This window comes from Mytilus edulis, chromosome 7 (assembly GCF_963676685.1).
Source record: "Mytilus edulis chromosome 7, xbMytEdul2.2, whole genome shotgun sequence".
Lineage (NCBI taxonomy): Eukaryota > Metazoa > Mollusca > Bivalvia > Mytilida > Mytilidae > Mytilus > Mytilus edulis.
Genome location: NC_092350.1, coordinates 1,649,894 through 1,665,280, shown reverse-complemented (window position 1 = coordinate 1,665,280; position 15,387 = coordinate 1,649,894). Strand labels below are relative to the sequence as shown.

The 15,387-nt window shown below is 32.6% G+C and overlaps 1 protein-coding gene across 2 annotated transcripts; it reads right to left on the bottom strand.

The window, feature by feature from the left end:
• Positions 1-1,113: 1,113 nt before the first annotated feature.
• LOC139529711 (probable splicing factor, arginine/serine-rich 6) lies at positions 1,114-15,370 on the bottom strand. 2 transcript variants are annotated; one of them, XR_011665879.1, is made up of 6 exons: positions 15,252-15,370; positions 6,599-6,846; positions 5,403-5,720; positions 3,610-4,029; positions 2,898-2,975; positions 1,114-2,238 (listed from the first exon to the last, which is right to left on the bottom strand). XR_011665879.1 is itself a non-coding variant. In XM_071325568.1 (5 exons), the coding sequence occupies exons 2-5, from the start codon at positions 6,844-6,846 to the stop codon at positions 2,196-2,198; spliced, it is 687 nt and encodes a 228-aa protein (XP_071181669.1). In that variant the 5' UTR covers positions 15,252-15,370; the 3' UTR covers positions 1,114-2,195. The 2 variants fall into 2 exon arrangements, 1 of the variants encoding a protein (XP_071181669.1); XM_071325568.1 differs by lacking the exon at positions 3,610-4,029.
• Positions 15,371-15,387: the final 17 nt, after the last annotated feature.

Below are 15,387 nucleotides of genomic sequence, written 5' to 3'. Positions count from 1 at the left end.
GGTTTTATAGCTAGCTAAATCTTTCACTTGTACGACAATCGCATAAAATTCCATATATTGACGATGAAACTATACATTGAAACAGTGATCCATGAAATGATGCTGAGGTTACTAAGGTGATCCCTGGCGAATGGACATGCAGAACTTGGAAGGATTTCATATACAAATAATGCAAATATAGTTATCTATTACTGATTAGAATTGAGAATTTCCCATGCTCACTTTTTTCAAGCAGTAGCTGAACCATGAAAATGATAGACATGACAGAGAGAAACTTAACATGAGGTATCTGTGTACCAATACGCTATCCTTTCAAGTGAGAATAAAAGTAGTTAAGTCACTGAACAATGAAAATTATACAGCTATGAACATAAGTTTGGTGGTCAGTTGATGATTTCTTTCATATTAGTATTTCTTTACAAATTGTAGTGCTGACATGTTTTGCACTTTTTAGTTCATCGTGACAACACTGAGTGGTTTTTTTTTAACGACATTGACTACTTAAATGGGTTATAATTGTCATTCTAGGACATTGACTCATACTAGAAGTTTCTGATAAAATTCTAGGACATTAACTCATTCGAGAAGTTACTGATAAAATTCTATATAAATGAAGGATAAATAGATCATGCCAACATTTTTTGTCAGATAATCTGTTCAGATTGTACTTTTTAAGAAATTTGACTTTTTTGTATTAGTATGATCTATTCTTAGTCATGGTGGCTATAGTTGTTGCAAGACCAAAATCAGTTACAACTTGTGAACTAGACAGTTAAAAGACAAAAGCCTGTGTTGGTTAATATTAATTGGTTTAGCTAATTAAGGGATCTCTGAAATAGTTGACAAGGATTGCAGTGGCGGATCCAGAACTTTTCATAAGGGGGGGCCCGCTGACTGACCTAAGGGGGGGCCGCTCCAGTCATGCTTCAATGATTCCCTATATAATCAACCAAATTTTTCCCATGAAAGGGGGGGCCCGGACCCCCAGGGCCCCCCCCTGGATCCGCCTATGGATTGGAAGATAAAAGCCAACAAGGTGATGCACATACTGGTCTGTCTGATTTAAGTAAATAACAAGGAACAACTTTTATAAGCCTCACAAATTCAAAAATATTATAGTTTTTTTCCTTTTTATTTACACAATCGGAACGCATTTAATACAATTGCCTACAATAAAACATAAAACCATGATGAAAGTAAAATCATTGTTCGTTAGTTGTGATTAAATATAGCCACGTCCAACACATTAGTTCTAAGATGTAAATTTTTATCCAGAACCCTAAAAACAAACATCTTGATGTCTTCTTCTAAATCCTGAATGTATATTCTGACATTAGTTGGATGGATTTGTTAATGTTGGTTTAAGTCAAAAAGATTTTACTTTTTAGAGAATCATTCTTAAGGTTGCAACATGACTTGTACTTGTCTAATGACTTACTACCCTTAAGGTGGATTAAGTGTACAAATAATTGTCCTATTACTTAACAAATAATTAAGTTGGTTGTCTAGTTGGTTCCTTAATTTTAAATTTGTAGGAACTTAACTTCCAACATTCTACAAGAAATCTTTACACCTACCAACAGAACACGATAAATTGTAAATAACATGCTGCCTTTTATACACAGTACATGAACAGTCCACATCCGTAACTCTTTGAATGTGTTAATAATAGCTTTAGCCTTTTAAAAAATAGAGAAATTTTATTTTGACAAATATTAGTTTTGTTTAGTTTTAGTAATTTAAGCTCCTACAGCATCAGTTAGTGATTTGATGGTCACAAATACTTGTATAATGGATACGCTAACCGCCACCAATAAACTGATTTACAACCATCAAATCACCAATTGAAGCCATCGGATATAAGATAATAAAACTTGACTCATTGGATGTATGAAATTAATCTTTTTATCAAATGGATGTCATATTTTGCAAAGTTCATGATGTTTATGAATGAATGATTGAGAGATGTAAGCGGATTCTCAGATGTTTAAATGTACATTAAAGAAACTTTGTTCACGTTTAGGGAATATTTTCCACTAAATAAAATCCAATGTCATGAAAAAGAACAATATATATACATACAACACACAAGATTGTGAAATAGCACTTGTGTAACGATGGATTTTAGATTTGAAGCAATGAGTAAAAAACAATATAGTAATAAATGATTTCATCTAGTCTTTTCTTTGATCTGTTCATGGACTTGGACTTCTGCTCTTAGATCTGGCAACTGGTGACCTATAATTAAAAGGCAATAGGTCAAATAAAAATATTTCAATCAATATGAGGCAAAAAGTGAAGAATGGTTATATTGTCATGATAAGTGTAAATTACGAAAACAAGCTCTCACACATAAAATATGAAGATTTTCTGATCAGTTGAACTAATGACATATGTCACTAAAATCAAAATACATTGTCAACAGCTACATTTTTTGTTACTATAAATCAAAACAAATTTAATTTATAGGTTTTCTCAATAGAATTATTTCATACTTTTAAGATTTGAATGTCCAGGCCTTTTCTACCCTACACTAAACGTATGGGTTTTTCATACAGTTGTCTATAGTTGTTAATATCCACTTCATATGAGCTTTAGTGGAGAGTTGTGCCATTGGCAATCCTACCATATCTTCTTATTTTCTTACTGGTAAATCCAGCAAGTGCTTACACTTTGCAACATGTCAAACTACAGACCAAATAGAGTAAATATGTTTTCAGTCAGATAAGTGTAATAAAAACATTTGTTGGACTCAAGTACAAGGGGATTGCAATATTGCTACGAACCAGTGTGATAATTTAACACAGCTTAATTATTTAAATATATAATTTTTCATATCTAAATCGATCTTGATATTCACTTCTATATATCTGGACCAAGCTGGTTAAAATGCTTACCTGCTACGAGATCTTGAGTAAGATCTTGCCTTGCCCCTGCTATTACTCCTGGATCTGGATCTTGAGTATGATCTAGACCTATGAAAGAGACATCCAAATACATTAACAGCCTAATTATTACCCATCACTAAGGATTACCACCTGTGTACTGTTTTCACTTAGGTTAGAAATAATATAATTTTCTGTTAATGTTTACCTACAACTAACATGTTTACATTTTTTTGTGGCCTAGTTCATATAAATTGCCTTTTAATTTTTAGACTTTCAATGAAATTGTCTCCTCAAAAAACATCCATTTATTTTCAGTAAAATAACAAAACCACAAGTACAGGCATGGCATTTTGAATTTTGATGAAATTTCTGTCCATCAGCAAGTTAAAGCACCATCTCAAGATACAATTTTAAACTTTTGAAATAATTCTGAATTCATAGACTAATTCTATTTGTTGTATTTAATTTTTGTAGAAAATTATTAATTATGTGTATGTGTATGTTGTGCCATTTGTTCCAAAATGGTGTAACTGGGGGAAAATTACATCTTGAGATGGTCCCTGGTTATCCACACCCTCCAAAAGAGTGCTCTTTTCGAATTTCTCCTTTAAAAATCCCCTGAATTTATAGAAGATATACTTAATATGATACAACTTTTAAAATCCAGCAAATTTCAAGTTTTAAATCTGCACTCTTTCATATTCAGAAATTCCCCACTTACTCACACAGCTGTCATATGCAATTGTTAAGATGATATCAAAAATATGTAGTGCTGTTAAAAATCTGTTGAAGAAGAAAAGATGAGTAGAAATCGTTCTCAATGTGTTTGGGTTGTGAAGAAATCATTCTCATAGGGCGAGGATCTGCTGGGATGACATTCTCAGTGTATGTAGAAGAGAATTGCCGAAGAGGGTTCGATAGTCGTTCTGACAGTCCTAGTACATGAGGGCTGAAGCAGATTCTCATAGGCTGACTGATTCTCCTGTAGGAGTGAAGAGAACTGAAGAATGACGATCTCTCTCGGTAGATTGAAGGGTTGTCTCTCGGTAGAATGATTTAAAGGTGTGAACACTAAGCATGTTGCCTTATCATGTGATCAAACTTTTGATGAGGAGGATCACTGCTATCAAATGACGGTGTTCTGCAATGCATGGATAGGAAAAACTATTATTTTATCATGTCGACAGAGAAGACAAGCACACACCATAGCCAGCATGCATGCAAAAATAATAGAAAAGTCAAGTTCTTTCTATACAATAAACATAAATGACAAAAAACATCATTTCTGAAGTAGTGATGTCTTAAAATGTGATCACTTTCAAAGACAAGAAATAAAATATAAACATGTCTACTTCTATGAATATTCAATAAACTATTTTTTCTTTTTTTCTTTAACATTTACGATTCATATTAAAAATAATTCAACAAAAACCTGAAATCAGAATGCAGTGTAAAAATAATCAAGTTAAAATATCTTGTTTATAAATAAATGTCTAGTACAAAAGTGTTACATTTTGCTTACACACTGAAAATAAGAAAATTCTGATCTTGAACAAGGAGCAATTCAATTGCTTTAGCTTAAATTTAATGGTAATTTTGTATGTGTGTGCGTGTATATTATCTTTTTTCTTTACATCTTTTTCCTTAACAAAACAAAAGATTTTTGAACCAAATCTTTATCCAACTAAAATGAAACAATGTTGACTGAAATCTAGAGCATAACATAGATACGAGGATTAGCATTAAGACTGAGTACAAAGACACTTACATATATATCGGTTGATTTTTACACTATTTCTATACATGTATGACAAATGTCATTTGTATTTATAATATATACATTTAAAATTTCTTTTTTTTTAAACGTTTGACCAAATGTGCAAACTTTTAAGTCAATTTTTATGCAGTGATATTGTTTGCCTTAAATTACCGTAGAATAAAGGCTTTTCCCCCTGGAAAAGAACCCCAATTTGAAAAAAATAGCTTAAAATTATTCCCAAAAAGACAACTTTTTTCCCCAATAGTGCATTCTCAGTAGTAATGTAATTGTGCATGAATACAAACTGGAAAACATTCGTTTGAATATTTACATGCCTAAAATGACTATATGTGCGGATTTAAGGGTCTATCTATGTATCATTACTGAGAATAAAGGGTCTTATTTCAAATGAGGGTTAACCTTTTGAAAAGGGGTCTGCAAATTGAAGTTCCAGTCAAATTCATGGTTTATTATAAATTTCCCAATTTGATGAAAAAGACGCATATTTTCCCAATAAAAAAGGATACAGGTAGTTTTGAAAAAGCCAACAAAATCACTGTTATGGGATTGCGAATATCATGTGTTCAAATACATGTAGGTGACAGCATTTTGTATTGATGACTTTTTTACTTTGAACTCTTAGACTATTCCCACAAAGTATCATTAAACAAAATAGCTTCAAAATGTCACAGCAGACAAAAAAGATTCAAAGAAACATCTGAAATTCAATTTCTAAGGTTAAGTTTGAAACATACCTTGATCTTTTTGAATAACTGCTGCTCTTTCTAGCTCTATCTTTGCCTCTGTAACGTGAACAGTCGTAGGCATAATGGCCTTTGTCTCCACACTCGTAACATCTGTCTGCTGGATCAAAAGGTTTACGTCCCCCTGCTCCACCATCTCCTCCTCTGCCACCACCCCCACTTCTTTCTCCTCCGCCTCGGTCATCTCTGCCTCCACCACGGCGGTCATCTCTTCCTCCACGTCCACCTCCCCCGCCTCCCCTTAACCATGGTTTAGGTCGAACTTTGCCAGTCGAATGTTCAACACGGATTCTAGATCCACATAGATTTCTGAAAAAGACATACAAGCTATATAAAGTTTGACAATGAATGCTTTCCCTTCTTCAACAAACTTCTGATTAAAAAAGACTGCACTTGAAAAAGGCTTAATGTTTGTTAAAATTGATGCATTCTGATTCAGATTAAATCATGCTTTTCTATTCAAGTTAACAAATTTGGAAACAATGTATAACATCCAGTTGTTACTGAGTTGCTATTTGATTGAAGAGGCATACAACTACATATCGCCTTTTGATCTATAATTAATAAACATTTAAAGTACATGTAGTAACAGGTCTTGTGATTTCTTATATCATGTATATATAATCCCGCTGCAAATGTTTGCACCTGTCCTAAGTCAGGAATCTGATGTACAGTAGTTGTCGTTTGTTTATGTAATATATACGTGTTTCTCGTTTCTCGTTTTGTTTATATAGATTAGACCGTTGGTTTTCCCGTTTGAATGGTTTTACACTAGTAATTTTGGGGCCCTTTATAGCTTGTTGTTCGGTGTGAGCTAAGGCTCCGTGTTGAAGGCCGTACTTTAACCTATAATGGTTTACTTTTTAAATTGTTATTTGTATGGAGAGTTGTCTCATTGGCACTCACACCACATCTTCCTATATCATGAACATTAATCTGTAAGTTGTAACAGTTTTATAACCTTATTTGTCTAGTTGTATTTGATTAATAAAATCTTTTTTTCTCCCTAAGGCAATACAGCATACATGTATATGAGGTTTGTGTTTCTATTTGTCTAGTTATTCCTGAATAATTAAATCTTGTTTTTTCTCACTAAGGTAAAACAGCATATGAGTTTTATTGCAAGGTGCTCAACTCTGATCATCTCTAATAGTATTAACATAAATGTCTGTAAAATGACTGCTTACGTTCCATCTAAAGCTCTAACAGCGTCATCAGCATCCCTTGGATCTTCAAACTCAACAAAAGCAAATCCGGCTGGATTTCTTGCAACCCAAACATTGCGTAGCCGTCCATAATAACTGAATGCTCTTTCTAGGTCTCTTTCATGCGCATCTCTGGCAAGATCACCAACATATAACTTTGTGTCTGGGTCCCCACCGCCTCCTCCTCTTCCCCGATCACGATCTGAATCACGACTGGAATATCTGGACATCTGTAAATAGATCATTCAAAATAATAAATTAAACATCAAAACTAACTAAATTAAAGAAGTTTGTCAATGGTAGTCTAATATAGATTTAAAGTTCTTATTCATATTTAGTAAATTACCTCTGTTTAGTTTTTAGATAATTCAACACTTAGTCTAACTAGCAATCAGTAAAAGGTCAAATGTTACTTTCAAGTACGGCAGTCTGTGACGTAAAGCGGTAGCCCGAAGCCTGTGTCTAGTTTAAATTAGCTCGGACTAGTTAACGTACACTGCCGATAGTCCGACCGGTCTTGTGCATATCTGTGTGCACTTTTTTAATCGTTACCGTAAGTAATATTAACACAGAATGTCACCCAACGCCATCGATATTAATAAACTGATACTCTCTTCCTTGCAAAAATTCCGTAAACCAGTTTTGACGGTCTCCCTAATAACCGATTGTTCAAAATAAAAAAAAAAGCGCAAAAACGGTCAGTACCACGTGTTTTGAAAATGTCAAATTTTGGTAATTATTGATTGATTTATGTTGAATAGACTAAATAAAATATAATCATAACAGAAAATAAAAAAACATTGAACATTTTTGCGTCGGAAGACATTAATTCCTAACTGCCCGCTTGACATCGTGTGTATTTTAGACGATTGGTTATTAGGACGACTTCAGTGACTGGTTACCGTTAATTTTATGAAGAAGTGGAACCAGTTTTGTTTTCACTTTTAAAATTATCAGTTTGTAGGGTTTCACCCTCAAGATTTTGTGTAATGTGTGTCCAAAATTGGGAAAACCCCGGTTCTGAGAGTTCCTCCAGTGTCCGGTGAACTTCACACATGCCAAAAATAGCTTATTTTAAATAGAGGAAAGATCTGCTGCTACGAAATATAGCTTTATTCAAACCAAGCACACTGCCAAGGATCCAGAGCAAAAATTTTACTTAAGTAAAACAAGTTTTATCTGATGCTGTATTTTTTTTTAAATGGACATTGGCTAAATATTGTTAATCACAGGATTGCAGTTATTATTTCAATCTGGAACTTATCAATTGTATTCTTTTTAATCCCTTTGGAATGCTAAAACAATAACAATTTGTGTTACGGTGTTGACATAACGAAATAAGCTAATGTGCGATATCAAAAGCCGTATGGACACTGGGGACTCCACTCAGGGGCGGATCCAGCCATTTTAAAAAGGGGGTTCCAACTATATGCTCCCATTCAAAAGCATTGATCGTCAAAAAAATATATCAATGAGCAGTCTTCACGCCGAGTGGCAGCCCAGACAGCCCAGGCTGGTAAAATTGGTCTCGGGCCTGTAAAAATTAGACCTACAGGCCAACAGAATCTAACTAAAAATTTTCAAAAATTGAGCTGCGGGCCTGTAGATTTAGCAGTTCATCGTGAAGACTGAATGAGACTGCCCGTTCATTCATTTACAATAAGCTTGTCATGTTTTTATTTGTAAAAGTAGTCAAAGCAGGTTTTATTTTTGATGAAAAATTGATTGGTAAGTTTTGTTTAGGGTTTGAAATCAAACAAAAATGAGAAAGGAGTAGGTCCGGTAAGGACTCATTTTGGCCTCAAATTTCAGTTTCATCTGACGAAAGATTTTGCCCACTTTTTAAAGACTTAAGTGTCTATTTCACTTGATTTAATTAGTATAAGTAAAAGATTTTAACTGATTTAGTCATCAGTCAGGGGACTTACTTAAATAAGTGATTTTCTAAATCACTGATTCAAGTAACATTATTTCCACAAAGGTTGGAAGTTAGAGTTGTCTTTCTTTAATAATCACCTATTTAGGTAGTACAAATTAATCACTAGAAGAAGTGATTTAATTTTATTGTACTTTAAATATAGAATACTAATGATCCAGGGACTAATTATGTTTCTAAACTTATCAGAACCAGATCTGTGTTGTCTAGGATGACCAGGTCATTTCAGGTGATGACCTTGTACTGAATCTAGGATAATGACATAAAAATCACTTGTTTAAGTATCAGACCTCAATTTACTTCCCAAAAATCACTTCTTTAAGTATCATTCTTTTAATAACCCCCACTAATTTCAACACCCCTGAACAGTGAAATTTTTATCACGAACAGTAGAATTTTATTACATAATCTGAAAGATGAAACCTTGAACTTCACAGGAAAAATACTCCCACTGCTGGGAAAAATCTTTTAAGAAAGTATCAGTTCATTATGTAAAGCCATTATTATAGCATTTTTTCAACTAAAATAGAATTTTCAGCTAAATGATAGCATCAAAGGCATAAACCTTGCTACTTAAAAGAAGCAAAAAGTTCATTTTTTTTAAATTTTACTAATTAAAAGATATTGTTTAAACCTATGTGTTTAAAATTTTGAAAAAACTACATAATCCCAATTTGTGACAAAACCTCGAATTTGCTAGTCAAATAAGTGATTTAAAAATCACTTATTTCAGTAAGTCCCCTGACTGGTCATTAAAAACGATATGATTCAAGCTCAAATATGAACCAGATGCTCCGCAGGGCGCAGCTTTATACGATCGCAGAGGTTGAACCCTGAACGGTTGGGGCAAGTATGGACACAACATTCAAGCTGGATTCAGCTCTAAATTTGGATTGTGATTAAATAGTTGACACAATATAGCTTTCTGACACAGAATGAATGTGGTCTAATGAACTTAAAAAAATTTTTTTGCCTTTGAGCAATTCACTATGCTGTTGAATATTAATCCTCTCAAAAAAATGTTTGAAGAAATTTTCTTTTTATTTATGAAATCTGAAATGAAAAAAATTGACCCCCCAATTTTTTTTTCACATCCTCCTTTCCCTTATTTCAAAACTGATCTCAATTCAAATTTCTAATGAAGTTTGCAACAATAACTACTCATTTAAATACATCATAAAATATTAAAATGTAAACCAGATGCTCCGCAGGGCGTAGCTTTATACGACCGCAGAGGTTGAACCCTGAACGGTTAGGGCAAGTATGGACACAACATTCAAGCTGGATTCAGCTCTAAATTTGGATTGTGATTAAATAGTTGACACAGCATAGGTTTCTGACACAGAATGAATGTGTTCTAATGAACATAAAATTTTTGTTTCTCTTAGAGCAATTCACTATGCTGTTGAATATTAATCCTCTCAAAAAAATGTTTGAAGAAATTTTCTTTTTTATTTATGAAATTTCAAATGAGAAAAATTGAACCCAATTTTTTTAATCACATCCCCCTTTCCCTTATTCCAAAACTAATCTCAATTAAAATTTCTAATGGAGTTTGCAACAATAACTACTCATTTAAATACATCATAAAATATTAAGATGTAAAAAAACTGCTTGTTATCACTGAATGGTAAAGATTATTTTAATTTATCAGTTGGTAGTAAAAAGTGAATATACACTGTATATTGTATATAACAAAGATTTAAGTTGATTCTGGACAAAGAAAGATAACTCCAATTAAAAAAAAATCTTGCTATTGCACAATATTTTGCAATTAGATATTTCTTGCTTACTATTCTGGACAAAGAAAGATAACTCTAATTAAAAAAAAAATTTGCTATTTCACAATATTGTGCAATTAGATATTTCTTGCCATTGCGCAATACTGTGCAATTGAAAAGACTTGCTATTGCACAATACTTAATATAATAATTTTAGATCCTGATTTGGACCAACTTGAAAACTGGGCCCATAATAAAAATCTAAGTACATTTTTGGATTCAGCATATCAAAGAACTTCAAGATTTCAATTTTTGTTAAAATCAGACTAAGTTTAATTTTGGACCCTTTGGACTTTAGTGTAGACCAATTTGAAAACAGGACCAAAAATGAAGAATCTACATACACATTTAGATTTGGTATATCAAAGAACCCCATTTATTCAATTTTTGATGAAATCAAACAAAGTTTAATTTTGGACCCCGATTTGGACCAACTTGAAAACTGGGCCAATAATCAAGAATCTAAGTACATTTTTAGATTCAGCAAATCAAAGAACCTAACTGATTCATTTTTTGTCAAAATCAAACTAAGTTTAATTTTGGACCCTTTGGACCTTAATGTAGACCAATTTGAAAACGGGACCAAAAGTTAAGAATCTACATACACAGTCATGACAGTTAGATTCAGCATATCAAAGAACCCCAATTATTCAATTTTGATGAAATCAAACAAAAGTTTAATTTTGGACCCTTTGGGCCCCTTATTATGTTGGGACCAAAACTCCCAAAATCAAACCCAACCTTTCTTTTATGGTCATAAACCTTGTGTTTAAATTTCATAGATTTCTATTTACTTATACTAATGTTATTGTGCGAAAACCAAGAATAATGCTTATTTGGGCCCTTTTTTGGCCCCTAATTCCTAAACTGTTGAGACCAAAACTCCCAAAATCAATCTTAACCGTTCTTTTGTGGTCATAAACCTTGTGTCAAAATTTCATAGATTTCTATTAACTTAAACTAAAGTTATAGTGCGAAAACCAAGAAAATGCTTATTTGGGCCCTTTTTGGCCCCTAATTCCTAAAATGTTGGGACCAAAACTCCCAAAATCAATACCAACCTTCCTTTTGTGGTCATAAACCTTGTGTTAAAATTTCATAGATTTCCATTCACTTTTACTAAAGTTAGAGTGCGAAAACTAAAAGTATTCGGACGCCGGACGACGACGACGACGACGACGACAACGCTGACGCCAACGTGATAGCAATATACGACGAAAATTTTTTCAAAATTTGCGGTCGTATAAAAAAGTGCTTGTTATCACTGAATGGTAAAGATTGTTTTAATCTATCAGTTGGTAGTAAAAGTGAATATACATTGTATATTGTATAAAACAATGATTTAAGTTGATTCAACTACTATTCTGGACAAAGAAAGATAACTCCAATTGAAATCCAATTGGAATTTCTTGATATTGCACATATTGTGCAATTAGATATTTCTTGCTATTGTGCAATACTGTGCAATTGAAAATATTTGCTATTGCACAATACTGTGCAATTGAAGATTTCTTGCTATTGCACAATACTGTGCAATTGAAGATTTCTTGCTATTGCTGAATACTGTGCAATTGAAAATTTCTTGCTATTGCACAATACTTAATATAATAATTTTGGATCTTGATTTGGACCAACTTGAAAACTGGGCCCATAATCAAAAATCTAAGTACATGTTTAGATTCAGCATATCAAAGAGGCCCAAGAATTCAATTTTTGTTAAAATCAAACTTAGTTTAATTTTGGACCCTTTGAACTTTAATGTAGACCAATTTTAAAACGGGACCAAAAATTAAGAATCTACATACACAGTTAGATTTGGCATATCAAAGAACCTCAATTATTCAATTTTTGATGAAATCAAACAAAGTTAAATTTTGGACCCCGATTTGGACCAACTTGAAAACTGGGCCAATAATAAAAAATCTAAGTACATTTTTAGATTCAGCATACTGTGAAAGTACTTTTATTCGTGGGGTACCAATTTTCGTGGTTTTCGTGGATGACTTTATCCACGAATTTAAGTGTCCAACGAAATAAAACAACCATTGTCCAAATCAAGTCATGCAAAGATCCCCATCGGTAGGTTTGACTATTGATATGATCTAGAGAAATATTGAATAACGCCAAATCTGAGAATACTTTAATAGCAGTCACAGAACTACAACCGTATGCAGGATTATACCCATTTAATCTTTAATAACCTAAACTGTACAACTGTTGATCTTTTTATTCTCATAAAAGATATTTTTGATCGACGAAAGTCAGATTTCCGGTATTGATATGACAGTATGATAAAGTGTTCATTTTATATCCTCATAGTTCTCGTACATATGGGAAATAATAATTTCATGCTGGGTTTGATTTTGATAAGAATTATTTGACAATTTAAGGTACGTTTAAAGCATTTGTTTATGTTACTGTTTTCTTTACATGACATATTTATGGCCTAATTAACACCTTTGATGGTCTTTAATCTGTTGATCCCTTTATCATGGGTTAATTAGTGTTATCACTACGATTTACACGGGTCAATGTTTACTTTGCAATTTCCTTCAATCAAGACTATTTGTAACCTTCGTTTCTAAAGGCTTTAGTTTTTCAATTATTTTTTATTAGAAAACTAAAATCCACGAATTTAAAAACCCACGAACATGTTAATATTGATCAAACCACGAAAATTGATACCCACGAATTAAAGTACTTTCACAGTATCAAAGAACCCCAAGGATTCAATTTTTGTTAAAATCAAACTAAGTTTAATTTTGGACCCTTTGGACCTAAATGTAGACCAATTTGAAAACGGGACCAAAAATTAAGAATCTACATACACAGTTAGATTCGGCATATCAAAGAACCCCAATTATTCAATTTTTGATGAAATCAAACAAAGTTTAATTTTGGACCCTTTGGGCTCTTTATTCCTAAACTGTTGGGACCAAAACTCCCAAAATCTATACCAACCTTCCTTTTATGGTCATAAACCTTGTGTTTAAATTTCATAGATTTCTATTTACTAATACTAAAGTTATTGTGTGAAAACCAAGAAAAATGCTTATTTGGGTCCCTTTTTGGCCCCTAATTCCTAAACTGTTGGGACCTAAACTCCCAAAATCAATACCAACCTTCCTTTTGTGGTCATAAACATTGTGTTTAAATTTCATTGATTTCTATTTACCTAAACTAAAGTTATTGTGCGAAAACCAAGAATAATGCTTATTTGGGCCCTTTTTGGCCCCTAATTCCTAAAATGTTGGGACCAAATCTCCCAAAATCAATCCCAACCTTCCTTTTGCGGTCATAAACCTTGTGTTAAAATTTCATAGATTTCTATTCACTTTTACTAAAGTTAGAGTGCGAAAACTAAAAGTATTCGGACGACGACGACGCCGACGCCAACGTGACAGCAATATACGACGAAAAATTTTTCAAATTTTTGTGGTCGTATAAAAATATGCCAAAAACGTCACTTTTGAGATGGTTTTTGTCAAAAATGAAAGTGGCCGCATCAGTGTTCATCCACAACCTTTATACATGTTATGTACTATCATAAAATACAACTTACATTTCAATATTAAGGAAGAACACAAATGTGGCCACTTTCGTTTTACAAGGAAACCGTCTAAAATTTAACTAAAATGAAAGAATTTTGAAGATTTCAGTAATTTAGCATGACTTAATGGTGCTACAACCAGATATAAGTGAATTGTATTGTCAAAAAAGCCCATATTTATGTAGCAGAAGCATTCAACTGTCCAATAAAAAACTAAAAGTTTACATTTTAACAATTTTGTAAAACTGTTATATTTTGTGGCCAAAAAGGGGTCTTACGGGACCTACTCCTTTATGGCTTGGATTAAAAATAAAAGTAACCATTGTCATATTTTACCCGAAATTCTAATATGACGTGCTTCTTTAGCTTTGTAAACAACACTGTGATAAAATTCTCGATAAAATATACTTAGCGCAGACTCAGAGATATGCATAATAATTGCTGTTACAATATACTTTCCACGTAAATCTACATGTATTGGAACCTATTTGCAGATCCTTTGCCGATTTTATTGTTTTAAAAAGTGCAATTAAAAAAGACAAAATAACTTTTATTCTTATTCGTATGTACATGTATAATAAAAAGAAGAAATGCACAAGAGCTCAGAGAAATCAACAAAATAAAAATTAAATAAAATTCCACGAAAGTCTATTAATCTTTTTGTCATTTCAAAACATGACGTCATACAAATGAAACCGCTAAACTTGAAAGTTTTCTGTTACGTGAACCATCGAAATTCGTATGATGTTGTATTAAAACTGATTTTTTTTAGGTAGGTTTTGTTTTGTTTTCTATTCTATTGCATTATTCCCATATTTACCCATTTCAGCAAGTCAACATGGCGTCTCCTTAGTTACAAAATGTCAACTTTTGATTTGACGGAAGCTTACGAGAAAAACATGTAAATTAAAAATGACAAATGTTGGGTTTGAGAACTTAAAAGAATTAAAAAGTTTTTTTCTAGCAGTTATTCTCAAAATAACCTACGCAAGTTGCATATTTATAAAGATATAACGCTCAGGATAAAATTCGAATATCACGGTCTGTAAATTTCCAACAATCTAGACTATGGCTTCCATGAATTATTTCTAATTACCGTTTTAAATTAAGTGGAGCGAGTTGGCAGGAGTAATATTAACGGGATCATCTATTGTCCTTTAAATATTTTTTTGCCATATCTATGGTCAGCAAATATTAGAATCATCAAAAGAACCTTAAGAGCTACGTATTCGTAGCGTCTCGAAAGCTATTTTTTTTTAAATTTTGATAGAATGGCTTTGTTATTACGAGATATTCAGACAAGTAACATTGTTAAAAGTATACAGACAGTTGCTTTCAAATGTATTTTTAAAATAACAAAAACATTACAGCTATTTTAAGACACTTCAATGCGGTGTTAGCCTAGTGGGTTTTCTGTTCACACACAGCGAACTCTAGTCAAATCTTGAAACAAAATGGCGTCTGGCGGTTTAACATTATCCCATAATGCAACATTTTTTTTAAA